At 68.4% G+C, this 25,762-nt stretch overlaps 1 protein-coding gene across 2 annotated transcripts in view; it reads right to left on the reverse strand.

The window, feature by feature from the left end:
• Positions 1-25,762, reverse strand: part of HSPG2 (heparan sulfate proteoglycan 2) — a 193,686-nt gene that overhangs the window by 114,514 nt on the left and 53,410 nt on the right. For both annotated transcript variants that reach the window (XM_084651586.1, XM_084651585.1), the window contains exons 6-28: positions 25,497-25,657; positions 22,811-22,936; positions 21,705-21,812; positions 20,547-20,837; positions 18,377-18,496; positions 17,461-17,592; positions 17,124-17,268; positions 16,337-16,488; positions 15,784-15,930; positions 14,901-15,064; positions 14,219-14,398; positions 13,313-13,509; positions 12,011-12,158; positions 11,502-11,629; positions 11,283-11,369; positions 10,871-10,929; positions 10,137-10,204; positions 7,811-7,951; positions 5,414-5,590; positions 4,683-4,862; positions 4,194-4,312; positions 3,149-3,260; positions 694-807 (exon numbers count right to left, since the gene is read on the reverse strand). In XM_084651586.1, coding sequence (XP_084507712.1) covers positions 694-807; positions 3,149-3,260; positions 4,194-4,312; positions 4,683-4,862; positions 5,414-5,590; positions 7,811-7,951; positions 10,137-10,204; positions 10,871-10,929; positions 11,283-11,369; positions 11,502-11,629; positions 12,011-12,158; positions 13,313-13,509; positions 14,219-14,398; positions 14,901-15,064; positions 15,784-15,930; positions 16,337-16,488; positions 17,124-17,268; positions 17,461-17,592; positions 18,377-18,496; positions 20,547-20,837; positions 21,705-21,812; positions 22,811-22,936; positions 25,497-25,657 — 3,256 coding nt within the window. The remainder of the gene's footprint in view (positions 1-693; positions 808-3,148; positions 3,261-4,193; positions 4,313-4,682; positions 4,863-5,413; positions 5,591-7,810; positions 7,952-10,136; positions 10,205-10,870; positions 10,930-11,282; positions 11,370-11,501; positions 11,630-12,010; positions 12,159-13,312; positions 13,510-14,218; positions 14,399-14,900; positions 15,065-15,783; positions 15,931-16,336; positions 16,489-17,123; positions 17,269-17,460; positions 17,593-18,376; positions 18,497-20,546; positions 20,838-21,704; positions 21,813-22,810; positions 22,937-25,496; positions 25,658-25,762) is intronic.

A 25,762-nucleotide genomic window follows, 5' to 3' on the forward strand; every position in this document is an offset into this window, starting at 1 on the left:
ACCTGTTCTGTTCACTCCCTCTGGGGCACCTGGCACTGGCCACTGTCGGAAGACAGGATACTGGGCTGGATGGACCAGCAGTAGGGCCGTTCTTAAGTTCTCATCCCTTATAGCCAGGTCCTGCCAGCACCACCCTGACACCCCCTCACTCTCACCTCAGCCTGGCACCTGCCCAGGAACCTGAAGCCCCAGATACCCGACAAGATGCTGCACAGGTCACTGACATCCACTGCCTGTCCCACGCCAGCCTCATCCCCAGAGCCAGGGAGCTCACGAGGGTCCCTGAGGGGAACTGGCTGGCATAGCTCTGGGCACAGGCCCTCTGCAACAAGCCCACCAGAAACCCCTGGGAGCAGCCAGGCCAGGACAGAGCGCAGGATGCTGCCCACTGGAGGAACCTGTAAGAGCTGGCTTGGCTAGGGGCCAGGCAGGGCCGGGTGCGGGGTGACGTTGGCAGAGCCTGCTATTTCCTGCCCATCCCCCAAGGTCCCACGAGGCAGGGGTAGATCTCTGCTGTGTCGGGCACTCAGGGCTTGAACCCCTGGCACCTGGCCCTAGCCACCCGCAGCAGCAGGAGGTGCTGAGATTTCTGTGCCCAGAATCACATGGCAGGGGACATCCCTGCTGAGTCATGGACCCTCCCCACACAGGGCAGCAGTGTCAGCCATGGGCGGCTCACGGGGCAGGGCTCACCTGGCAGTCTCCTGTCTCGGCATCACACTCGGCCGAGTGCCCGCTGCAGTCGCAGCGCTCGCAGGTACCCAGGTAGAGGCCGCTGGTGGTCCGAGCGTAGCCCACGTCACAGTCCTTGTGGGAGAGAACAGGGCCAGTGGGTTCCTAAATCCACCCTCCCCCGGCGCCACGCAGGGCTGGGACCCTCCCCCGGCGCCACGAGGGCTGGGACCCTCCCCCGGCGCCACGCAGGGCTGGGACCCTCCCCCGGCGCCACGAGGGCTGGGACCCTCCCCCGGCGCCACAAGGGCTGGGACCCTCCCCCGGCGCCACGCGGGGCTGGGACCCTCCCTCGGCGCCACGCAGGGCTGGGACCCTCCCCTGGCGCCACGCAGGGCTGGGACCCTCCCCCGGCGCCACGCAGGGCTGGGACCTCCCCCGGTGCCACGCAGGGCTGGGACCCTCCCTCGGCGCCACGCAGGGCTGGGACCCTCCCCCGGCGCCACGAGGGCTGGGACCTTCCCCCGGCGCCACGCAGGGCTGGGACCCTCCCCTGGCGCCAAGCAGGGCTGGGACCCTCCCCCGGCGCCACGCAGGGCTGGGACCCTCCCTCGGCGCCACGCAGGGCTGGGACCTTCCCTTGGCGCCACAAGGGCTGGGACCCTCCCCCGGCGCCACGAGGGCTGGGACCCTCCCTCGGCGCCACGCAGGGCTGGGACCTTCCCCCGGCGCCACGAGGGCTAGGACCCTCCCCCGGCGCCACGCAGGGCTGGGACCTTCCCTCGGCGCCACGCAGGGCTGGGACCTCCCCTGGCGCCACGCAGGGCTGGGACCTTCCCTCGGCGCCACGCAGGGCTGGGACCCTCCCTCGGCACCACGCAGGGCTGGGACCCTCCCCCGGCGCCACACAGGGCTGGGACCCTCCCCCGGCGCCACGAGGGCTGGGACCCTCCCTCGGCGCCACGCAGGGCTGGGACCTTCCCTCGGTGCCATGCAGGGCTGGGACCCTCCCCCGGCGCCACGAGGGCTGGGACCTTCCCCCGGCGCCACGAGGGCTAGGACCCTCCCCCGGCGCCACGCAGGGCTGGGACCTTCCCTCGGCGCCACGCAGGGCTGGGACCTCCCCTGGCGCCACGCAGGGCTGGGACCTTCCCTCGGTGCCATGCTGGGCTGGGACCCTCCCCCGGCGCCACGAGGGCTGGGACCTTCCCCCGGCGCCACGAGGGCTAGGACCCTCCCCCGGCGCCACGCAGGGCTGGGACCTTCCCTCGGCGCCACGCAGGGCTGGGACCTCCCCTGGCGCCACGCAGGGCTGGGACCTTCCCTCGGCGCCACGCAGGGCTGGGACCCTCCCTCGGCGCCACGCAGGGCTGGGACCCTCCCCCGGCGCCACACAGGGCTGGGACCCTCCCCCGGCGCCACGAGGGCTGGGACCCTCCCTCGGCGCCACGCAGGGCTGGGACCTTCCCTCGGTGCCATGCAGGGCTGGGACCCTCCCCCGGCGCCACGAGGGCTGGGACCTTCCCCCGGCGCCACGAGGGCTAGGACCCTCCCCCGGCGCCACGCAGGGCTGGGACCTTCCCTCGGCGCCACGCAGGGCTGGGACCTCCCCTGGCGCCACGCAGGGCTGGGACCTTCCCTCGGCGCCACGCAGGGCTGGGACCCTCCCTCGGCACCACGCAGGGCTGGGACCCTCCCCCGGCGCCACACAGGGCTGGGACCCTCCCCCGGCGCCACGAGGGCTGGGACCTTCCCTCGGCGCCACGCAGGGCTGGGACCCTCCCCCGGCGCCACGCAGGGCTGGGACCCTCCCCCGGCGCCACGAGGGCTGAGACCTTCCCCCGGTGCCAGACAGGGTATGCTGCCCCCAGACCCCTCCTCCAGCTCAGGCCACGGCCACCCTCCGGGTCTCCCAGGGAGTTTTGTCCTTTGGACTCTGTGCTCAGAATGGCCGGGAGGCTGCAGCTGTTCTTGCTGCAACACCATCCTCCACCTGACCCGCCCCCGGAGTCAACGCCGCACACAGCAGCGGTGAAGTCAGCCTGGCACAGGGCTCAGACTGATTTAGCCTGAGCCTATTGACCCCCTGGCTTTCTGGGTCCAAATGGGCCACGAAGCTCTCATGCTGGCACGGGGCACGCTGCCCGGTTCCCAGGATATGGCTCAGACTCTACCCTAAGGTGACATAGAGCCTCCCCAACGCTGGGACCGCTCCCTGCCTCCCTGTACGCCGGTGCGGGCCCCGTTGCTGCCCAGCCCTGGCAGCGGCAGGACACCAGCCCCTCCAGCTGGGCTGCCCAGCAGCTGGAGGGAGGAGCAGTGGGCTTGCGCTCCACAGCTGCCATCTAGCACCAGGCAGTGTCGTCTCTGGCCCCTGCTGCATGGCCCCCAGTGCTGCGGAGAAGGCTGCCCCCCAGCCAGAGCTGCTGCCCTGTGCGCTGGGTGGGGCTCCTGCCTACTCCAGGGGCAGACTCACCTGGCAGGAAGGGCCACGATAGCCAGGGGGACAGGTGCACTCCTCCACCTCGACCGCCTGCTCCAGGCCCGTGGCATGGGGCACAGCCACGTCCATGTGGATGTTGGAGAGCCTGGGAGACAAGAGGCCAGGAGGGAGCTCAGCGTCTGCAGAGAGACAGGCTTGGGCCAGGCTGCCTGGGCACAGCCAGGTCCCGGCCCCGGCCGAGGTCTCCCAAGGGTCACAGCCAGACTCCACAGGATCCCGGGTGAGGCAGCGAGATCAGTGAGTGTCACCCTCCATCCTGGAGCCTCTGTGCATGGGCAGTTGTGTCCCAGGCCCATCTGAGGGAGCCGAGGAGGGAGTCTCCCAAGCCTACCTGTCCCGGCAGAGGGGACGCACCTCTGCCTTTCAGAGGGGTACAGAGCAGCTTTAGAAGGCAGGTCCCTGGAGCAACCCATGCTGCAGGCGGAGGTAGCTACCATGGCTGAATTCAAAGCAGCCTCTTTCCTGCTGTCCCGTCGCACTGCCCTCTGGCACGCTGGGTCCAGGAACAGCCTCCAACCCCCACATCAGCTGGGCTCCACGCCACTGCCAAGAAGGGCCTCCCCCGAGGCTCTGCCAGGGTCAAGGGCAGGATGGCGTCAGGGAGCAAGAAGGGGGGAGCCCAAAACTTGCAGCCTCTGGCTCCCCAGCAGGGAGCTACACAGGCACTGAGAGAGGCAGGCGAGTTTGCGCTCTGGTGCGGCGGGCGTGTCTGTGAGGCTGGGGTGGGGTGCGTGTGTGTGGTGTGTGCACACTTGAGTTTGTGGCACGCCCATGTGCACGGGTGTGGTGCATGGGTGGTGTGTGTGGTGCGTGTATGCAGTGTGTGTGATGCAGAGGTGTGGGCTGGGGCGCAGTCGCAGCTGGCCCCGTCTCTCAGCCCTGCAGACTGGCCCCTTCCCCAAAGAACAGGCACAGCTGGGTCACCAGCAAAGACAGCTTCTCCTCTGCTCCGAGCCGCCTGCTGCCCCTTGCCAGGCTGGAGCCCGAAGCCAGGGCCGGGCCCCGGCGCCCACGTTACCTGCTCTCTGCTGGCCTGTCCATGTACGATGCCCGGATCATGAAGAGGTCGATATCGGCCAGCGCCATCAACAGGTGCTCCCTCGTGGCATCCTGCCCGTCAGCCCGGCGCCAGGCTCGCTAGGGAGGGCAGAGCAAGCGCCGGGGTGACCGACCGTCTTGCCACCCAAAGTGCCACCCGTGCGAGCCCCGCTCCCCGCACACAGGCCACCGCAGGCTGGAGCTCGGGGCGCTCTAGCCGTCGCTGCCAGCAGCGGAGCAGGGGATTCTGGGTACTTCACGGCGTGGCATGTCCCCAAGCAGCAGCCACACGCGCCCCCACCCGCAGGGGCCATGGGCCAGTCAGTGGGCAGAGGTCACTGGGGAGTGAGGGCAGGGCGCCCCGGCAGGCACCGTGGGTTAGCCCCGGGCTCCTGGACACTGGGAGACTCAGGAGCTGGTGGGCAAGGGGGTCCCATCCCACTCCCTGCGGGGCCGGCTGCACTCTCACCTCTCGGAAGGGGACAGTGAGGCGGGTGGGGGTCCCCAGCTGGGGGCCAGCCTCGGTGAAGTGCTCCAGGAAGATGCCGTTGCCACGCAGAAGCACGTCGGGCTGGCCGGGCAGGGGGTGGGCGCCGGGCGGCGCGCTGTGCGTGACCGTGTAGTGCAGCTCCCCGCCGTACGAGGTCACCTGGGCGGGGACAGCGCCACTCAGCCAGACTGACGGACGTGGCCTGGCCCCGCCCACTGCCTCCCTTCTCCCGTCGCCTAGCCCCACCCACAGCCTCTGTCGCCCCGCCCACAGCCACCCCCACCCACCACCCAGCCCCCAGCCAGAGCCTCCCCTGCCCTGCCCAACGCCCACAGCCTCCCCGACCCACCGCCCTGCCATGCCCGGAGCCACCCCCACCCCACAGCCTGGCCCCGCCCACAGCCGCCCCCGCCCAAACAGCCTCCCCCACCCCCAGCCCCCTCAGCCTCCCCGTCCCACCATCCGGCCCTGCCCCCACCCTCCTCCATCCCACTGCCCTACCCTGCCCAAAGCCTCCCCAGTCCCGCCATCTGGCCCCACGCATAGCCTCCCCCACTCCATCCCTTTGCTCACCCCACAAAGCACCCGCCCTCCCCCGTCTCCACCCTTCCCCAGCACCACGGGGCACCGGGGCCTGGCAATGCTGCCAGCCCAGCCTGCCATGAGGGTGGCCGCGTCAGCTATGGGCACTGTGGAATGAAGGGGGGCACCTTGTCTCCCTTGAAGCGCTCGGGCAGCACCCAGTAGTAGACATCGCGAGGCAGGGAGTGGAAGGCGGAAAAGGCCAACTCGGTATGGCTCGGGAACCGGATGCCCTCGCTGACCGTGTGGGTAGTGGCCAGGTTGGCCAGGCTGAAGTGCTCCTGTTCACCGTCCGTGGCCCGCACCTACAACACAAACACTGTTAGCTGGCGGCCCGACGCCGGGAGCAGGACACCTGGGTTCTCCTGCGCCTCACTGCCCTTTTGGGGGTTCCATCTCTGCCATGGGGTGAGCACACTGATCTGCATCAAGGACGCGGGGGGCAGGCCAGTGAACGGCTCTGCCCACTGGCAGCGCATGACACGGGCGAACCTATGGGCCCCGGTGAAGGTTAGCTGATGGGGCCGTGCCCCTGCCCGGTGGGGCTCTCTGCCTGGGGAGACAGGTATGGCTCTCTGGGTGGGGAGGCACTGCCCGCAGCGGGTACCTGCCCGGTGGAGCTCTCTGGGTCAGGAGGTGCTTACTGACAGCGGTACCTGCCCGCTGGGGCTCTCTGGGTGGGGAGGTGCTCTGTGTTCCTGTCGACTAATAAACCTTCTGTTTTCCCGGCTGGCTGAGAGTCACGGCTGGACCCTCTGGCTTCCCCAGGACCCCACCTGGGCGGACTCACTGTGGGAAGTGCACGATGGGGTAGAGGAGGCTGAATGCTCCGAAGTCAGACCCAGGAAGGTGGAAGCTGTGGAAGCTTCTTGCCCTGCAGACAGGCTGCTCCCAGAGAGGAAGCTCCCCCAGAGTCCTGACTGGCTTTGTATGGAGTAGTTCCAGAGCATCGCCCGGGGACTCCGGGACAGGGGGTCTCTGGGGGGAGGCCCGGCTGCGGGCGGTCCCTGCCCTGAGGGGTCTCTGGGGGGAGGCGCTGCCTGCGGACGGTCCCTGCCCTGAGGGGGTCTCTGGGGGGAGGCCCGGCTGCGGGCGGTCCCTGCCCTGAGGGGGTCTCTGGGGGGAGGCCCGGCTGCGGGCGGTCCCTGCCCTGAGGGGGGGTCTGCGGGGAGGCCCGGCTGCGGGCGGTCCCTGCCCTGAGGGGGTGTCTGGGGGGAGGCCCGGCTGCGGGCGGTCCCTGCCCTGAGGGGGTCTCTGGGGGGAGGCCCGGCTGCGGGCGGTCCCTGCCCTGAGGGGTCTCTGGGGGGAGGCCCGGCTGCGGGCGGTCCCTGCCCTGAGGGGGTCTCTGGGGGAAGGCCCTGCTGCGGGTGGTACCTGCCCTGAGGGGGTCTCTGGGGGGAGGCCCGGCTGCGGGCGGTCCCTGCCCTGAGGGGGTCTCTGGGGGGAGGCCCGGCGGCGGGCGGTCCCTGCCCTGGGGGGTCTCTGGGGGGGGAGGCCCGGCTGCAGGCGGTCCCTGCCCTGAGGGGGTCTCTGGGGGGAGGCCCGGCTGCGGGCGGTACCTGCCCTGAGGGGGTCTCTGGGGGGAGGCCCGGCTGCGGGCGGTCCCTGCCCTGAGGGGGGGTCTGGGGGGAGGCCCGGCTGCGGGCGGTCCCTGCCCTGAGGGGGTCTCTGGGGGGAGGCCCGGCTGCGGGCGGTCCCTGCCCTGAGGGGGTCTCTGGGGGGAGGCCCGGCTGCGGGCGGTCCCTGCCCTGAGGGGGTCTCTGGGGGGAGGCCCGGCTGCGGGCGGTACCTGCCCTGAGGGGGTCTCTGGGGAGAGGCCCGGCTGCGGGCGGTCCCTGCCCTGAGGGGGTCTCTGGGGGGAGGCCCGGCTGCGGGCGGTACCTGCCCTGAGGGGGTCTCTGGGGGAGGCCCGGCTGCGGGCGGTACCTGCCCTGAGGGGGTCTCTGGGGGGAGGCCCGGCTGCGGGCGGTCCCTGCCCTGAGGGGGTGTCTGGGGGGAGGCCCGGCTGCGGGCGGTCCCTGCCCTGAGGGGGTCTCTGGGGGGAGGCCCTGCCTGCGGGCGGTCCCTGCCCTGAGGGGGTCTCTGGGGGGAGGCCCGGCTGCGGGCGGTACCTGCCCTGAGGGGGTGTCTGGGGGGAGGCCCGGCTGCGGGCGGTACCTGCCCTGAGGGGGTGTCTGGGGGGAGGCCCGGCTGCGGGCAGTCCCTGCCCTGAGGGGGTGTCTGGGGGGAGGCCCGGCTGCGGGCGGTACCTGCCCTGAGGGGGTGTCTGGGGGGAGGCCCGGCTGCGGGCGGTCCCTGCCCTGAGGGGGTCTCTGGGGGGGGGGGCCGGCTGCGGGCGGTCCCTGCCCTGAGGGGGTCTCTGGGGGAGGCCCGGCTGCGGGCGGTCCCTGCCCTGAGGGGGTCTCTGGGGGGAGGCCCGGCTGCGGGCGGTCCCTGCCCTGAGGGGGTCTCTGTGGGGAGGCCCGGCTGCGGGCGGTCCCTGCCCTGAGGGGGTCTCTGTGGGGAGGCCCGGCTGCGGGCGGTACCTGCTCTCTATTCCAGGAGGAGCTGGCGCACTGCCGGGACACCCCCATGCAGAAGCACTTCAGGCAGCCGTCGGGGTTCTGGTCGCTCAGGTAGAAGGCTCCAGGCGTGCACTCGTTGCAGAGACGTCCCACCACATTGGGCTGCAGAAGAGACGGAGGTTTGGCACCGAGAGATGCGGGCAGGCTGGGCACGTAGCAGGGCTGCTCCCACTGCACCCCCACCCACGCTGCCCCAGCCTGGCAGGGCCCAGGGGCTCCTGCGTGCTCCGGGGCACTGGCCTGGCTCCAATACAGCCCATCCTCCAGGGATCCGACCGATCTCGTGTTGGCCTGGGCCTCTGGCAAGGGGCCCCCACTGCTCTCAGGTGGGCACAGCACCCACAAGTCCTGGCGCCGAGTGCCAAGGGCCCTAGGGAGCGCTGTGTCTGTCTGGGAACCCTGGATCATGGAGGAGGGGGCATGCTAGTGGGACTAGCCTGTGCCGCTCCAGGCCGCAGGCTGCAGGGCGCAGATGGCGTGGTTGAAGGCGAGCTGCGGAGATGGCAGAGCTGGCCACCGTCTGCCAGGCAGCTGTCCAGCACAATAGCTGAGGAGGGTCATTGTACTCGGGCTGGGCCACAGCCTCCGAGCGGGCACTGGGGGTCCCCTCCTCTCCCTCCCTGACTCCAGGGAACAGATACGCCCCTGCAGCACCCCCAGAATGGATGAAGCCCCTGGCATGGAGCCAGCAGAGGGCACACAGGAGTGGCCAGGGCCAGGCCCTGAGCCCTACGGGAGGGCGTGGTGCAGGAGTCCTGGGGGCTCCAAATGCAGCTGTCTGCCCCAAACCTCTCAGCGCGTCCCCCAGCCCCGAGGCAGGCCCTGCCCGACAGCCCAGAAGGCAGGACCCAAGTACTCGTTTCTGCTTCTCGCTTCTGCTGTTCAAATCCCTGTCACCACCTTGTGCTCCCCAGGCCAGCGGGGTCGCATTGCACTGCAAAGCACAGCACCGCACCACACAGTGCTGGGCCACACTGCACCGCACCGCGCAGCACTGCGCTGTGCCACACTGAACCACGCAGTGCTGGGCCACACTGCATTGCACCGCACAGCACTGCACTGTGCCACACTGCACCACACTGTGCAAGGCCACACCGCACCATGCAGCGCTGGGCCACACTGCACCGCACAGCACCGCACTGTGCCACACCTAACCATGCAGCGCTGGGTCACACTGCACCGCACCGCGCAGCACCACGCTGTGCCACACCGAACCACACCGCGCAGCACCGCGCTGTGCCACACCGAACCACGCAGCGCTGGGCCACACTGCACCGCACCGCACAGCACCGCGCTGTGCCACAACGAACCACGCAGCGCTGGGCCACACTGCACCGCACCGCGCAGCACCGCGCTGTGCCACAACGAACCACGCAGCGCTGGGCCACACTACACTGCACCGCGCAGCACCACGCTGTGCCACACCGAACCACGCAGCGCTGGGCCACACTGCACCGCACCGCACAGTACCGTGCTGTGCCACACTGCACCGCACCGCGCAGCACCGCGCTGTGCCACAACGAACCACGCAGCGCTGTCCACACTGAATTGCACTGCACAGCACTGCACTGTGCCACACTGCACCACACCGCGCAAGGCCACACCGCACCACGCAGCGCTGGGCCACGCTGCACCGCACTGCACAGCACCGCGCTAGGCCACACTGCACCACACAGCGCTGGGCCACACTGCACTGCACTGCACCGCACTGTGCCACACTGCACCATGCAGTGATGGGCCAGACTGCTCCGCAGCGCACAGCACCGTGCTGTGCCACACCGCACCACGCAGCGCTGGGCCACACTGCACTGCACTGCGCTGGGCCACACTGCACTGCACTGCGCTGGGCCACACTGCACCACACAGCGCTGCGCCACACTGCACCGCAACACACCGCACAACACCAAACCACACAGCCCCATATTGCACTGTACCACACCGCACCATATTAAATTGTACCATGCAACGCCACACCTCACCACACCGTACTTCACTGCACCAGACCATAGAGTATCACACTGTACTGCACCGTATCGCACCACACAGCGCGGCATCACACTACACTGCACTGCAACACACCACACACCATCAAACTGCATAGCCCTGTACTGCACTGTACCACACTGCACTGTACTGTACCATACTAAACCATATTGCACCGCGCCACACCACCCGTACTGCACTGCACCAGACCATCGAGTATCACACTGTACCATGCCGTACTGCACCGCAAGGCACCGTGCAGCACCACACCACACAGCACCGCACCGCACAGCACCGTACCTACCTTACAGCGGCAGGAGCCTCCTGTGGAGTCACTGCTCCCCCGCTTGTCACACTTCATGAACTCCTGGGCTGGGGAAGCAGAGGGGTTTGCAGCCAGTCAGACACTCACCCAACCACCAACCCACTCGTCTCCTGCTACCACGCCGTGGGGCAGCCCTGGCTGCTTGGCACTGGCTGGTCTCTGTGCAGCCAGGGGCACCGGAGCGGGATGGGGCCACAGCACTGTTCAGCAGCTGCAGTGCCCATCGCACCCTGGGGTGTTCTGGGTCCAGATAAGATCATGAGGGGATGGAGTGAGGGGGCTGGGCGTCACCAGCAGGGGCTCCCTCAGGGGTCACAGTGATTCTGTCCTGCCCCACTGATGGCTCCCAAACACAAGGCTCAAGGCTATGGCGTAGGGGTCTCGGTACGCATGGCTCAGGAGCCAGGCACGGAAGGGCCCAGTTTGGGGGCTCCCCCAAGGGCAACGTGATGTTTGCAGAGGCCCTGCTCAGAGAAAAGATCCAGACTGTCGATCTCCTCATTGAGGGGCTGGGCACGACCCTAGGGATGGCTGTGGGTCTCCAGCAGAGCCCACAGCACCCCCAGGAAGGCTCCAGGCACAGCCCCTGCCTGAGGCGAGGGACGAGGCTGAGGCCTCTCTGCTGGGATGCCAATGAGCAGAGCGGGGAAGAGACCCGCGCAGTGCCAAGGTCCGGGGGCACTTACTGGCAGAGGGCACATGGAGGTACTCACCCGTTGTCACACACCTCCCGCCTGGCTGCATGGGGTTCCCTTCGTAGCCACGGGCACAGCTACAGGGGAATTGAGAGAGATGCCGGGTCAGACAGGCCCGCCTGGAGCAAGGCCATGGATGTCCCCTCTATAGGGCAGGTTCCCTGACCCCCGACTTCCCAGAGGGCACCCATCCATCTCCCAGTGCGGGAGAGCTCTCAGAGTGTCCTGTTCCCCATGGGCTCCCCCGGTCCATGCCAACCCCTGCCCTTCTCCCTCCTCGCCAGTGCCATCCCTGCTGCCCATCCCCCCGCACACCAGGCCCAGCAGGCCCCCTCAGCTTACCCCTCCCTGCAGCCTTCCCCATCTAGGAGAATGCCCCAGTGCCCTGGGCTAACATCCCCCCTGCTCCCACAGTGCCTCAGGGACCCACCTCTCACAGCGCCGCCCCGTGTACCCCGGGGCACAGTCGTCGCATGTGGCCTGGCCGTCTGTGTCCAGGAAGCACGTGTTGGAGAACCTGCAGGCAGCAAAGCGGAGACAGTTAGCGCCCTGCGTGCCCCCCGGAGAGCATGGAGCCAGGCACAGAGCAGCCCAGCAATGGGGCACCCATGCCCTGCAAGCCACGGGGTGGTGCGCTCCCAGCACTCACCTGCGCACAGAGTCAGTGTAGGGGCAGGGGCAGGCCCGGCAGGCCGTGGCGTTGCCTCTGGTGGCATCTCCGAAGAAGCCAGGTTTGCACTTGTTACACTGAGGCCCCTCTGTGTTGTGCTGGCAGTTCTGGGGGAGGGAGGAGGTGGGTCGCTGAGGCTCCAGGAAGCTGCAAGGGGCATGGTGCCCGTGGCAGGCAATGCCACCCGCACTGTGCAGCACCACACCCTGAACAAGGGGGCACAGGCCCGCTCCCCACAGTGACTCCCCTCTGCGCTCAGATGCCCCAGCATGCACTGGACTGGGCATGTCATGGGTGGCACTGACCATCCACGGTCTACCTGGCATTGCCCCGGGAATAGGTCCGGCCAGCACATGCCCTAGAGGAGAGAGCCCAGGAGTGGGCGATGCACAGAGTCCCGCTCCATCCCGCTTGGCATCTGCCCCTCCCCTCCCGTCACTAGGGGAGGCCAGGTTGTAGCCAGGCAGTAGCCAGGCCCTGTTCCTTACCAGACAGTAGCCGAAGACCCGGTCACAGGAGCTGGAGTGCCCGTGGCAGTTGCAGCCGGAGCAGGTGCCGAGGTAGGGGCCCTCGGGTACCCGCTCAAAGCGGGCATCGCACCTCTCGCAGGACAGGCCCAGGTAGCCGATGGGGCACCTGGAAGGAAGCAGGAGGAGCTGGCCGCAGGGAGTGGGACAGTCCCAGGCTACGGAAAACCCAGGGCTCAGCTGACGTTCCCCTTGGAGATCCGGCAGGCCCAGGGTGCTGCATCCCACCCTGGTTCCATCAGGGATGGAGCCTGAGCCAGGACAGAGCACAGTGGGCGATGGCGGCAACAGATGGGTCTCCACATTGGGGGGGGGGGCAGCCAGAGTGGTCCTCTCCCCACTCACTAGGGGCTGGGGAGAGCGGGCTAGTCCTTGGCGTGAACAGAGGGCTCCCCTGCTAGAACGACAGCTGTAGCCTGCTCCCTGCAGCTCCAGCGGGGCCCAAGGATCATGCCCTGGGGCAGTTGCCCTTCCTTAGTTCGGGACTGGGATGCTCCAGAGCTGAGGGTCCAGCACAGTCCCCAGTGCTTCCCCACAGCACCCTCCAGCTTCCCCGCAGCGCCCTCCTGCTTCCCCGCAGCGTCCTCCTGCTTCCCCGCAGCGCCCTCCTGCTTTTTCGCAGCACTCTTCCCGATTTAGTTGGGGTTGGTCTTGCTTCGAGCAGGGGGTTGGACTAGATGACCTCCTGAGGTCCCTTCCAACCCTGATATTCTATGATTCTGTGATTCCCTGCAGGGCCCTCCTGCTTACTCGTTGAGCCATGGCACACAAGGGGGACCCATGACACATAGGGGGGACCCACAGCAGATGCTAGGGAACTGCATCAGGCCCTGGGGGACCCACAGCACGTACTGGGAAACCCCTGGCACACAGTGGGGACCCATGGCACGCAGGGCAGACCCAGATCAGGCACTGGGGGACCCGCATCAGGTACTGGGGGGACCTGCAGCATGCAGGGGGGACCCGCGTCAGTCACTGGGGGACCCATGGCACGTGGGGGGACCCATGGCAGGCACTGGGGGATCCACAGCACGCGGGGGGGCCCGCAGCACAGCAGCAGGGGCCCAGCCCTGTCACAAGGAAGCACGCCGAGTTTGGGCCCCAGCCTTGTTGCAGCAACGGTACGTCCCGGCTACACAGTGCATGGAGGGAAGAGAGACACCAGCCAGCCCACGGCTCCTTGAGCCCAGAATGTTGGGGCCCTGAGCTTCCTAGGAAGCAGGAGACTCCCCCCACCCAAGCCGGGCAGTTTCCTGATGGCACCTGCACTCCTCGACGCCCTGCGCCATGCCCTGGCTAGTGAGCTCCATGGTGGTGGTGTCCATGGCGATGTCGCTCAGCCCTACGCTCGCCATCTTGTTGTCGTAGACCGTCTGCACCAGGATGCTCTCCAGGTTCTGCAGGGCCAGGAGCAGCGTCTCTCGGCTCACCGGGGCACCCGACTCGTGCTGCCAGTTCTCCTGGGAAAGGCCCAGGGGAGGGACAATGTCGCATTCGCCCCCTGAGTGCATGCCGGGAACACAGGGCAATATGGACCGGGGGAGGGGCATCTCAGCACTGCACTCAGAGGACCAGGCACACAGCAGCTCCAGATGCCCCTTCATGGCTCTGACAACCACACTGGATGTGACCTACCATGTCCGAATACCTCTTCCCCAGTGACTGGAGAGCAAGGGAATCCCCTAGCATGTGTTCCTGGCAATAAGGGACCAGGAAGGAGCTGGTGGAGAAAGCCAAGGGAAACTTTGTTTCTCCTGAGGGCATCATGCCCAGTGCGGGACAGCCTAGCTAAGGAGCTCAGGACAAGTGGCGGGTCTCAGCATCCCGTCTCCTTCACCCCAGCTTCCCGCTGCCTTTGCCTGCCCTGGAGCTGCCAACAGGTGTCCAAGGGGCAGTTGGTGAGCCACAGAACGAGCCTCGGTCGCCAAGCCAGGCCTGCCTCCCGCTGCTGCAAGGGGCCCGCCGGGCATGGCAGGGTCAGCCGGCGTGAGCAGCAGAACAGCACCCACCGCACGGTGCGAGAGCCCTACTGGAAGCCAAGTGAGTGGGCTGAACGTCACCCCAACACATGGTCATCGGCTCGGGCAGCTGAGAGAGCATGCTGCCAGGGACGGAGGCCCCCAGCCCTCCCTGGGCACGTGGGGCCAGCTGCCTCTCCAGCAGACCCACCTCTGTGAAATGAATCTGGAGCTGGTTGATGACCGATGGCTGGGTGGGCACCTGCACCCGGTAGATGAGCTTCTGCCCATTCCCCACAATCACCACACTGGACTTCTGCACAGGCTCCGACTGGCCGCGCGCTAATGCATAGCGCACCTGGAAGCTGAGGTACCCGCCGTAGGAGTCCACCTGCAACCAGCGACAGAGCTCAGGTCAGCGTGCAGTCGGGAGCTGGCAGCCCCAGGGGAGTCCTGCAAGCCCTGCAAAGAACCCAGAGATGGTCCCTCCACCTGCCAGCCCCTCCCTCGCCCTCCACAGGGCCTCAGGCCGTCATGGCGCCCCTCGTGTGTAGCCAGCCAGCAGGGGGCGCTCCTGGGGCGTGGGCAGGGTAGAGCCAGAGCCCTCGCCCCTGTTCTAAGCCCACGTGAGGCTGTTGCTGGCTGCGTGTCTGGAAGGGCCCCTCTCTTCTCCAGCACCAGCCAGGCCGCAAAGCCACCAGGCCCCTGGGGACGCGGCACTGGGCTGCCCCGCACAGTGGCACCGTTCCTGCCCCAGAGTCCCCCAGCAGAGCAGGCACTTCCCTGTGCCCTAGACGGTGCCAGCGGAGGGATGGGCTACTCCACTTGCCACCTCCCCTCCCAGGCTGCTGTCCCCTCCCCACCCAAGGGTCTGCCCAGTCCCGGCCCTTCACCTTGTTGCCCAGGAACTGGCTAGGCAATGTCCAGAAGGAGTTCTGTGCCAGAAACCTCCTGGACAGGTCCACGAGCTGGAACTCCTGCAGGGCGGGGTCGATCTGGAGCTGCGTGGAGGAGAGGGGCAGCGTCCCCAGCTGCGCTGGTGTCGTCACATTCACCCCTGGCCAGGAGGGGAAAGGCTTAGCACCCCCTGCTCCCAGCACAGCGCTCACCCACGCAGAAAGGGGCAGGGCTGCATGGGGAGACGGCGGCTGCGAGGGGCCCCGCAACGAGACCTGCTGCCCTCCCTCAAGCCCCCCTGTGCCCCCAGAGCTGAGCTGTGGCTGATGAGACCCCTCTGGTCTGGCTGCCAGAGTGAGTCTGTGGACCAGCTCTGCATTTGTCCTTGGCCCTTCACAAGGGCACCTGCTGCACAAGCCAGGAACCAGAGTGGGGCCTGATTGGCCAGGAGTCAGCTTAGAGGAAACTCTCCAGCCACAAGGGCCCTACCAACCCCTCCACCCCAGCCCTGTCTGCAGCCAGCCACTCTGGAGGCCATTCCACTAACTGCTAGTTAACCTGCTTTCCAAGCTGGGCAGCCAACCTAAGCCGCCCTTCCAAGGCCCACGCCAGCCCTCCCAGGCCAGTCTGTGCAGGAGCAGGGGGCCGCAGCCCTCAGCACCACGCCTGAGGCGAGGCCAACTCGGTGGGCTCACACCCCAGCAGGGGGCATTCCTCCCAGGGAGACGTGCTTCCCAGCTGGGAAACCACAGCCAGACTCTCACCCTGGCAAAGCCACAGGGCAGTAACCATGGCCCAGAGATCAAGGGGGCATGTTGCATGGCAGGGCCCGGCTAGTATTGGCAGCTGTATCAGCAGTTACCCTTCCCGGCCGCTCACCCTTGAAGTCCTCAGGCGTGTCAAAGCGCAGGCGGATCTGGTCCCGGTAGCGGCTGGTGCCTTGGCAAGCTGTGGTGATGCCAAAGCAGAAGCAGGCCAGGCATTTGGAGGTACTTTCAACATGGAAGTGTCCTTCGGGGCAGGGACCTGCCGGGAAACGAGGGAGACCACGATAGGCCCTGGCGCCCTGGGGGCACAGAGCGGACCTGGCTGCACATCCCTGCTGGTGCCACAGCGCCCCACGCAGGAATAGGGCGGGGCAGGCAGGTGCCATGGAAGCCATGGCGGGGGTGACGGAACCGTCACTGACCAGGAACCTCCGGCCCCACCTGGGAAATTTCTCACGCAGGTGAGCCCCATACGCCAGTCGGCTCCCCATTCCCGCCCGTCCTGCTTCCCCATCCAGGCTCAACTCCCCCTTCCCCAGGAGCTGCGAGGCCACAGCTGGGGAGGTCACAGACCAGCGAACCAAGCCCCCAGGCCCTGCGCTCACTGGCCAGGTCTCAGGCTGGCAGAGCTGGCAGGGAGGGCGGGTGTTGGGCCCCAGACTCACCACGCTGGGGCTTGAGGCTCAGCACACCGTCGGGGATCCCGAACACCATGCCCCGGGCATTGATGGCTTCACAGGTGTAGGCCCCCTGGTCGGCCTCCTTCACGTCCCGGATGGTCAGCATCCCGTGGCCGTTCTCGCTGCTTATGGACACTCTGGGGAGGGGAGGAAGGGCAGTGCCCACAAGTCCCAATGGAGGGAGCCCTGGCAAAAGGGTCCCATATGCTGCAGAGCCCCTCACACCAACCTCCCACTGCATTTCCACTGCAATGCCCCTCTCCCACTGCAGAGCCCCCCACATGCTGCAGAGCCCCTCATGCCAACCCACCACTGCACCACCACTGCAGAGCCCCTCACACCAATCCCCGCTGTGACTCCACTGCAGTGCAAGACTCCACTGTGACTCCCCCACTGCAGAGCTCCTACTCGACTGCAGAACCCCACCATGAGCTGCAGAGCCCCTGCACCACTGCAAAGCTCCCACACGCACTGCAGAGCCCCTCACGCCAAATACCACTGCACCTTCACTGCAACACCCCCTCCCACTGCAGAGCCCCTCATGCCAACCCTCACTGCACAGCCCCTCGCCCCAGAAGAGCCCCCCACATGCTGCAGAGCCCCTCATGCCAACCCCCACTGCACTTCCACTGCAGAGCCCCTCCCCCGCTGCAGAGACCCTCACATTAATCCCCACTGTGACTCCACTGCAACACCCCTCCCCCACTGCAGAGCCCCCTTCTGAAACCACATTCCCCGCTCCCTGGGGTGTCCTGGGCCATCCCCAGCCTACCTCCTGTTGGCAGGGATGTGTCCCCAGTTGAGTCTCCAGGTGATGATGGGGGTGGGCACACCGACGGCCACACAGCGGAAGCGCACTGTCTGCCCAGGGATGGCCTGCACGGACTCCTCGGGGGGCGTGATGACTTGTGGTGGTGCTAGGGGGAGGAACCAGTGAGGCAGGCGGGCGTCCCCCACCCCGGGCCTAGGCTGCCCCACAGCAGCTCCAAGGGGAGGGCTCCCCCACCCCTCCTCGGAGGGCAGAGACCCCTCTGCCAAGGCAGCTGGCTGAGCCCACCCCTCACCCCCTGGGGGAAAGGCCCCACAGCCCACCCCATGCCCGCACTCACTGCAGCCGACCTCGTCGGAGCGGTCGGGGCAGTCGGCCTCCTCGTCACACTGGTAGCTGGCCGGGATGCAGGTGCGGCTGGACACACAGATGAACTGGTCGGGGCTGCAGGTGTCGCCGGGGCCCTTGGTGGCTGGGGGGCATGCGACGAGGGGGTTAGTGGGCATAAGCCTGCGAATGCTTGGCCACACTCCCCCGCCTGGCCAGCATCGCCCCTGCCCAGCTGGCATGACCCCCCCGCCTGGCCAGCATCGCCCCCTGCCCAGCTGGCATGACCCCCCCGCCTACCAGCATCCCCCTCATCCCCCCAGCTCAGCCAGGGCCAGGCACATGCACACCGCTGGCCAGCCCCCGCCGAGGACTATCCCAGTGCCAGCTGGGAGAGGCGAGTCCAGTCGGCACTGGGCCTGGGCCAGCACAGAGCTGAACCCGTGCCCAGCCCACAGGAAGCTGTTACGAGTCTCTGCCAGCCTGTGGCACCCATGGGCACCCTGCTCTCCTCTGCCATCCCACCGGCAGGGCAGCAGCTCGGGCTGACCCGGCTTCCGCTGGCAGCTCCTCTGGCCCCCTGCGGCTCCCTGGCCCCGGGACACAGCGCGCCAGCTGCGTGAGGGGCACCAAGGGACACGCCGTGCTCCTCTCCCACGCAGCACCCTCGCCTCGGCCCCAAGCCCCACCACACTGCCGCCAGCCAGAGCCCCCAGCCCCAAGGGTCTCCGTGGAGTCACCAAACGGCTCCACTGCTCCGCCCTGGCAGGCCTCCTTCGCACCCTGGAGTCAGAGCCACAGCCTGGGCCATTTGCAGGCACCAGGGAGCAGCCCGGAGCTGTCCTGGGTGCCCTGGGGCTTCACGCAGCCAGGCTGGGGAGCTGGGCAGGGCCCGGGGAAGGCAGGGTGGCTCTCGCCGGCACACTTACGGCAGTCGGCCTCATCGGAGCCGTCCACGCAGTCGTTGTCCCCGTCACAACGCCACAGCTTGAGCGCACAGTGCCCGTTCCGGCACCTGAACTCGTTGGGCTCGCACGGGGTAGCGGTGCCTGTCGGGCGGGAGAATCCATCAGGGCACGGCCTGGGCCCCGCCTGCATCAGCGCTGCCCGCCCCCCCGCGCTGCCCATCTCCCCAGTGCTGCCCATCTCCCCAGCGCTGCCCGCCCCCAGCGCTGCCCGCCCGCCCGCGCTGCCCATCTCCCCAGCACTGCCCGTCCCCCCGCGTTGCCCGTCCCCCCGCCCCGTGTCACGGAGAGACCCTCCCCCGTGCTGCCCGCCCCCCCGTGCTGCCCATCTCCCCCGCGCTGCCCGTCCCCCCGCGCTGCCCGTCCCCCCGCGCTGCCCGTCCCCCCGCGCTGCCCGTCCCCCCGCGCTGCCCATCTCCCCCGTGCTGCTCATCTCCCCCGCACTGCCCGTCCCCCCGCGCTGCCCGCCCCCCGCGCTGCCCATCTCCCCCGCGCTGCCCGTCCCCCCGCGCTGCCCGTCCCCCCGCGCTGCCCATCTCCCCCGTGCTGCCCGTCCCCCTGCGCTGCCCGTCCCCCCGTGCTGCCCGTCCCCCTGCGCTGCCCGTCCCCCCGCGCTGCCCGTCCCCCCGCGCTGCCCGTCCCCCCGCGCTGCCCATCTCCCCCGTGCTGCTCATCTCCCCCGCGCTGCCCGTCCCCCCGCGCTGCCCGCCCCCCGCGCTGCCCATCTCCCCAGCGCTGCCCGTCCCCCCGCGCTGCCCGTCTCCCCCGCGCTGCCCATCTCCCCAGCGCTGCCCGCCCCCCCGCGCTGCCCATCTCCCCAGCACTGCCCGTCCCCCCCGCGTTGCCCGTCCCCCCGCCCCGTGTCACGGAGAGACCCTCCCCCGCGCTGCCCATCTCCCCCGCGCTACCCGCCCTCCCGCGCTGCCCATCTCCCCCGCGCTACCCGCCCCCCCGCGCTGCCCATCTCCCCGCGCTGCCCGTCCCCCTGCGCTGCCCGTCCCCCCGCGCTGCCCATCTCCCCAGCGCTGCCCGTCCCCCCGCGCTGCCCGTCTCCCCCGCGCTGCCCGTCTCCCCCGCGCTGCCCATCTCCCCCGCGCTGCCCATCTCCCCAGCGCTGCCCGCCCCCCCGCGCTGCCCATCTCCCCAGCACTGCCCGTCCCCCCCGCGCTGCCCGTCCCCCTGCGTTGCCCGTCCCCCCGCCCCGTGTCACGGAGAGACCCTCCCCCGCGCTGCCCATCTCCCCCGCGCTACCCGCCCCCCCGCGCTGCCCATCTCCCCGCGCTGCCCGTTTCCCCCGTGCTGCCCGCCCCCCGCGCTGCCCATCTCCCCAGCGCTGCCCACCCCCCCGCGCTGCCTGTCCCCCCGCGCTGCCCGCCCCCCCGCGCTGCCCTTCTCCCCCGCGCTGCCCATCTCCCCCGCGCTACCCGCCCCCCTGCCCCGTGTCACGGGAGAGACCCTCCCCAGCGCTGCCCGCCCCCCCGCCCCGTGTCACGGGAGAGACCCTCCCCAGCGCTGCCCGTCCCCCCGCGCTGCCCGCCCCCCCGCCCCGTGTCACGGGAGAGACCCTCCCCAGCGCTGCCCGCCCCCCCGCCCCGTGTCACGGGAGAGACCCTCCCCGCGCTGCCCGTCCCCCCGCGTTGCCCGTCTCCCCAGCACTGCCCGTCTCCCCGCCCCATGTCACGGGAGAGACCCTCCCCAGCGCTGCCCGTCCCCCCGCGCTGCCCGTCCCCCCGCACCGTGTCACGGGAGAGACCCTCCCCAGCGCTGCCCGTCGCCCCGCACCGTGTCACGGGAGAGACCCCCCCCCAGCACCGTGTCACGGGAGAGACCCTCCCCAGCGCTGCCCATCGCCCCGCACCGTGTCACGGGAGAGACCCTCCCCAGCACTGTTCCCGTCCCCCCGCACCGTGTCACGGGAGAGACCCCCCCCAGCGCTGCCCGTCCCCCCGCACCGTGTCACGGGAGAGACCCTCCCCAGCGCTGCACAGGGACCCGATTCCCCAGTAATGATCCGTCAGCCAATTGCGGGAGCCATCCGAGCCGAGGGCCATGTCCTGGGCTAGCGCTGCAGCCGCTAGCCTGGCTGTTCTTTTGCTGCCACTCCTGGCCCAGTCCACCCCCTCACGCCCCCTACCGCAGCTGAGCTCGTCGCTCCCATCCAGGCAGTCCCGCTCGCCGTCGCACAGGTAGTCCCGGGGGATGCACTGCTTGTTGGAGCAGACGGCTTCATCCCGGCGGCAGGGGCGCTGCTCCAGGGGGTGCCGAATCGGTGGGTGCTTGGGGGTGACGAGCCGGGGGGGCGTGGTGGCTGGCACCCTCCTGGTAGTGATCATGGGTGTCGAAGGGGAGGTTGTGGGTGTCCGGGTGGTGGCTGGCTGAGCAGTGGTGATGGGCAGGGGTGGGAAGGTCACCACTTCCTGCCGATCTGGGACCAGACAGAGAGAGCATTAGAGACCAGAGAGAAACGGGCTGAGAGCCAAGGTCAGGTGGCAGGGGATCCAGCTCTGGGACCTGAGATCCTGGGCCCGGCTGGGCTAGGCAGGGGATCCAGCCCTTGGATCTGAGATCCTGGGCCAGGCCAGGCAGGGGAACTAGGGATCCAGCCCTGGGATCTGAGATCATGGGCCAGGCCAGGCAGGGAAGCTGGGGGCAGGGAATCCAGCCCTGAGATCTGAGTTCCTGGGCCAGGCCAGGCCAGGCCAGGCAGAGGAGCTGGTGGCAGGGGATCCTATATCCAAGGCCAGGGACACTAAGGAAGGTATCTGTGATCAGGAGAGCCAGGCTGGCTACCCAGGGTTCAGCTGGAAGGAGGGGCAGCGACCAGGTAGGCAGCCAGGGCATGCAGCGCCGGCAGGAGTGGGATCCAGCCTTAGGGAACGGGGATTCCATGGCCGGGGGGCACGAGACATTACTAGTTCACTCCCATCCAAGCTCAGCTGCCTGGCCTGGGGTCATGGCAGCATGGAGGTCCCATGGCAAGGACTGGCACTGCTGGGCCCTGGGCCCTTTGCTAGCATTGGGATGCCCCCGGCAGTCTGAGGGTGTCCCTGGCACATACAGGATGGGAGGGCTTGTGAGCAGAGCATGCCCATGGGAAGAGCCTTCACAATACACATGCCCCCTCCCCAGCCCAGTGGCATTCCAACTAGTGCCCAGGCAAGGGGCAGCGCCTGGCTGTGCCCAGGGCTGTCCTGGCAGTTGGCCCTTTGGAAGCCTAGGCAAGGGGTGCCCAGTCTCTCCCGCAACGGCAGCGGGTGGCGAGGGAAAGTCCTGGGGCCCCCAGGCTCCCTACCACAGCCGTGCTCATCGGAGCCGTCCCTGCAGTCAGGGCTGCGGTCGCAGCGGTAGGCCAAGGGCAGGCACTCCCCAGTGCCGCACCGGAACTCCTCGCTGGGGCACTCTGCAGGGGACAGGAAGCGGGGGGGGATCAGCTAGTTCCCGAGGCAGCCCCCACTCTAGGACCACGGGCGCCCGCGAGCTCCTGGCCCCTGCAGCCTGAGGCCTCCAGTTCCCAGGGGTCGAGGTAGGTCCTAGCTCACGAGGCCTCCAGGGCAAGTGCCCCCTCTCAGCTGGGCCAGCCCCATGCACCCCAGGCCTTGGGGCAGAGGGTCTCGCTCACAGTTACAGGGGTTGTTCTGGATCTGCCATGGCGGCACAGCACGGGCTGAGCCAGGGGTAGACCAGCGCTGGGGGAGCTCAGTCAGGCTGCGCAATCCACTCCCAGGGGCATCGCCTGGGACCAGCTGAGCCCGGGAGACCAGCCTGCTGTGAGCAGTCCCTCCCCCTGCCACCCCCAGGGGTCTGCTCCACTCCAGCTCTGGCCTAGAGCAGGGCAGGCAGAGGGCATGGCCTGGGCAGCAGCGCTCTCTTAGGGTCACTGAGGACGGGCAGGGGCTCTACCCAGCACGGGGGGGGCTGGAGCTTCAGGTTCTAACCCCAGCTCTCAACTTGGCTGCTCGGTGCCTCGAGTTCCCCATCTGCAAAGCACCTTCGGGAGCATGCGGCATAATCCCTCCCACCTCCCAGGTGGGAGAGCCCCTCAACTGGAGGTGCCGGGGGTTTCTTGGGTCTCTATTGCCCATGGCTCCGTGGTCGCAGGGAGGGAGGGAGCTGAGGCCTGGAAGCTGCTGGGAGGTATTTGACCCCACCAGAGCTCCTGAGGGGGGCTCGTGCCAGGATTCCTGGCCCTCTCTGGGCTGGGGGGGCTGGATCTGTGCTGCGAGTGGTTCAGAGGGGAGGAGCTGGTTAGAGGAAGGACATACGCAAGGGGACCACTGCAGGGGAGGGGCTGGACTGGGAGGATCCAGCGAGGTCCAGGCCTCCCAATCAATGGCTCCGCCCCCTTCAATAGCCCTGCCCCCATCAGTAGCCCCGCCCCTGCCCGTTCCCGGCACCTACCGCAGTCCAGTTCATCCGACATGTCGCGGCAGTCAGGGCGGCGGTCGCAGCGGAACTCCTTCTCGATGCACTCCCCGCTGCGGCAGGCAAACTCCTCCCCAGTGCAGGCACGCACATCCAGGGGCACTGCAATGGGCAGGAGTCAGAGCCACGGGACCCCCAGGCCAGCCGGGGTCAGCGCCTTGGGGGCGAGGGGAGGTGCCACTAGGGCTCCAACCCCTGGGGAAAGCTCCCAGCCCATGGGCCAGGGCTCGAGGTCCAGCCCAGGTCTCTGCTGACCTTGGCCCAGCTAGCTCCTGGGATGGCAAATCCCAGCCGGATGGCTGGAGTTTGCCTGGAGCCCCTTCTCCTCTGCAGGCTCACAGGGGGCTCCCCAGAGCTCCACTCACTGCCACCCCCCCCCCAGGGACGCCCTACGCTGCCTCCTCCCACCTCCCCAGACTCACCCAGCTGCACTGAAATCCCCTCGCTGCCCCCTGCCCACGTGGGCCAGGCATGGGGTGGGATCCAGCACCAGAAACCCTGTGAGCTGCGTGTTCAGGAAGCAAAACAAGCACTGCACACGGTTAGAGGCAGGCAGCAGGTACCCACACCACGGGCCATATGCCATGTGACACACGCGACACATGGCAGATGCCATGTGGAACACGCCATGTGCACACGCCACGCGGCATATGCCTTGGGGCACACGTACTATGCGGCAGACATGCCATCGCACAGGGCCCACCTGCCCCCAGCACCTGGTGGATTTGGACTCCTGCCTGGTGGGTTCCTGCACGAACCACCCGCTCTGACCTTGATGAGTCTGCTGGGCTCAGGTGAGGGTGGGTTTGCTCGGGCCTGGGTCTGCGGGGGTCTGGGAGCAGCGCAAAATGCAGCCAGCCGGGGGCAGTGCCGTGGAGGCTGCCGGCTCCCCCATTGGAGGTAAGTACCAGTGCTCCGCAATGCCCCCCTGGTCAATCTCAGGAGCAGCACAGACAGGCTCCAGAGCTCACCTGGTCCACGAGCGAGGGGAAGGGGGCACTTGTTATTCTCCCCAGAGCCCACAAGCCTCACAGGCCATGCCCATGGTTCCCAGCCCGACAGTGAGGGCCCTGGCATGGCCCTGTGTCTCCTGGTGTGGCGGCACTGGGAAAGCAGCCATTTCCAAGTGCCTGCACAAAGGCGTCGAGCCGCAGGACAGGGTCTGTGCCAGCTGCGGGGGGTGTCACCTGCCAGGGCCCCAGCTGCAGGGCCAACAGCCAGGCATCAGCCAGCGGCACCAGAGCCACGCAAATGGCAGGCCGCCCAAAAACACACCTGGCACAGCACAGCACAGCACGGCACGGCACGGCACGGCACGGCACGGCACAGCGTGGGGGAACCTGGAGCCTGTTGCAGGAGCCGATGGGGCCTGGCCCAATCCGGGGGGCCCAGCATTGGTCTGCGCTCCGAACACCAGCCGAAGGCAGGCAGGCAGCACCCCACCACGCTGGGTCACAGAGACCCTCCCGGGGGCTGGCAGCTGCCGTGGGAGGGGAAAGGAGATGTCTGCGCCCTCTCGCACAGTCCAGACCAGCTCACCCACAGGCTGGGCTTCTGGGATCTTTAATCTCTTTACTGCCAATCACTGGGGCAGGAACTGGGAACCCTGGGTGCTCGGTGGAAGGGCCTGGCACTGGGTGCAGCAGCCAACACCCAGCTCTGGAAATCTCTTCAGGCCGAAGGTGCCCAATGACAAAACCCTGCATCCAACCAGCTTGTGCCAATCAGCGGGAGCCCTCTAGGGTGCAAGGGGCTACAGGAAGAGCAGAGGCTGCCCCTGGGGCGCTCCTCCCGCCCCTCCCCTGGCTGCCAGTTGCACTGCAAAGCCTCCAGGTTCTCCCTGCACCTGCTGCCTCACCCTACTCACCTGGCGACTCCCTGGCAATGGGGGGAGGTGGGGTCTGGGCTGCAAGTGAATAGAAGGTTAGAGCCAGGGAGGAAGGGCCCCCCAGGCCTAAGCGCAGGCCGCCTAAGGAGTGGAGGTCTCTGGCTCGGGGCCACCTGGCTCAGCCCTGGCCAGACAGCAGCTCAGTGGACCAGCCAACGCTGCCCTCCCTCCCGCCTGCCCTCCATCTGGCCCCACAGGCAGCAGGGCCGCAGCCGCAGCCCCACACAGGGAGCACTGCCCCTAACCTGTCATCTGGGCTGCCAGCTGACCCTCCCAGCAGAGCGGCCCCCGCCGTGCCAGGCGCCAGGTTCCAGCCGGGTTTGCTGGGCCTGGGCAGGGGAGCAGACAGGCTAGGGAGTCCAGAGTAAGACCACGGCACCCGGGCAACACAGTGACTGCAGATAGACCGATGGACACAGCCCATGGATGCCCAGGGAGCAGTCTGGTTCTATAGGACAGCGACCAGAACCAGCCCTGTTCTGTCCACGCAGGCCAGGCCAATCTGTCCCAGCCCCTCTGAGCCACTGTGGGGTGAACCACACAGACAGATCGGCCTTGGGCCCATACCATGCCCATCGCGGGCACAGGCCCCACCCCGCACTTAGTCTGCCAGTCGCCAGGGCTCAACTGCTGGGGAGGGGCCTCCTGCATGCCCAGGATCTGTTCTAAACACACTGGCAAGCTGCTGCCCCCCCGACCCCAGCCCCCTTGGCACACTCCAACAGCGCCCAGGGCAGTGACCCCAGCTGGGGGTCCGGGCAGGGCCTCGCTCACCTTCCCCAAGGCGCCGGAACTGGAAGCCCTGCGTGGAGGTGACGTAGGAGGCAATGGAGCCGCCCTGGATGATGGAGTAGAGCACCTCACGGATCTCCCGCTCGTCCAGGTTCCCCTCTGAGCCCACATCCAGCTCCACAAAGACACAGTCGTCGATTTCCCTGGGGAGAGCGGGGCCAGGGCTGAATCGGGGGAGGTGTGCATGCGTGCTCCGGCCACTGCTCCGTACTGGATGGAAGTAGATTCCCTTGTGTGCATGGGTCTCC

Source organism: Lepidochelys olivacea (assembly GCF_965140295.1).
Source record: "Lepidochelys olivacea isolate rLepOli2 genome assembly, chromosome: 18".
Classification (NCBI taxonomy): domain Eukaryota; kingdom Metazoa; phylum Chordata; order Testudines; family Cheloniidae; genus Lepidochelys; species Lepidochelys olivacea.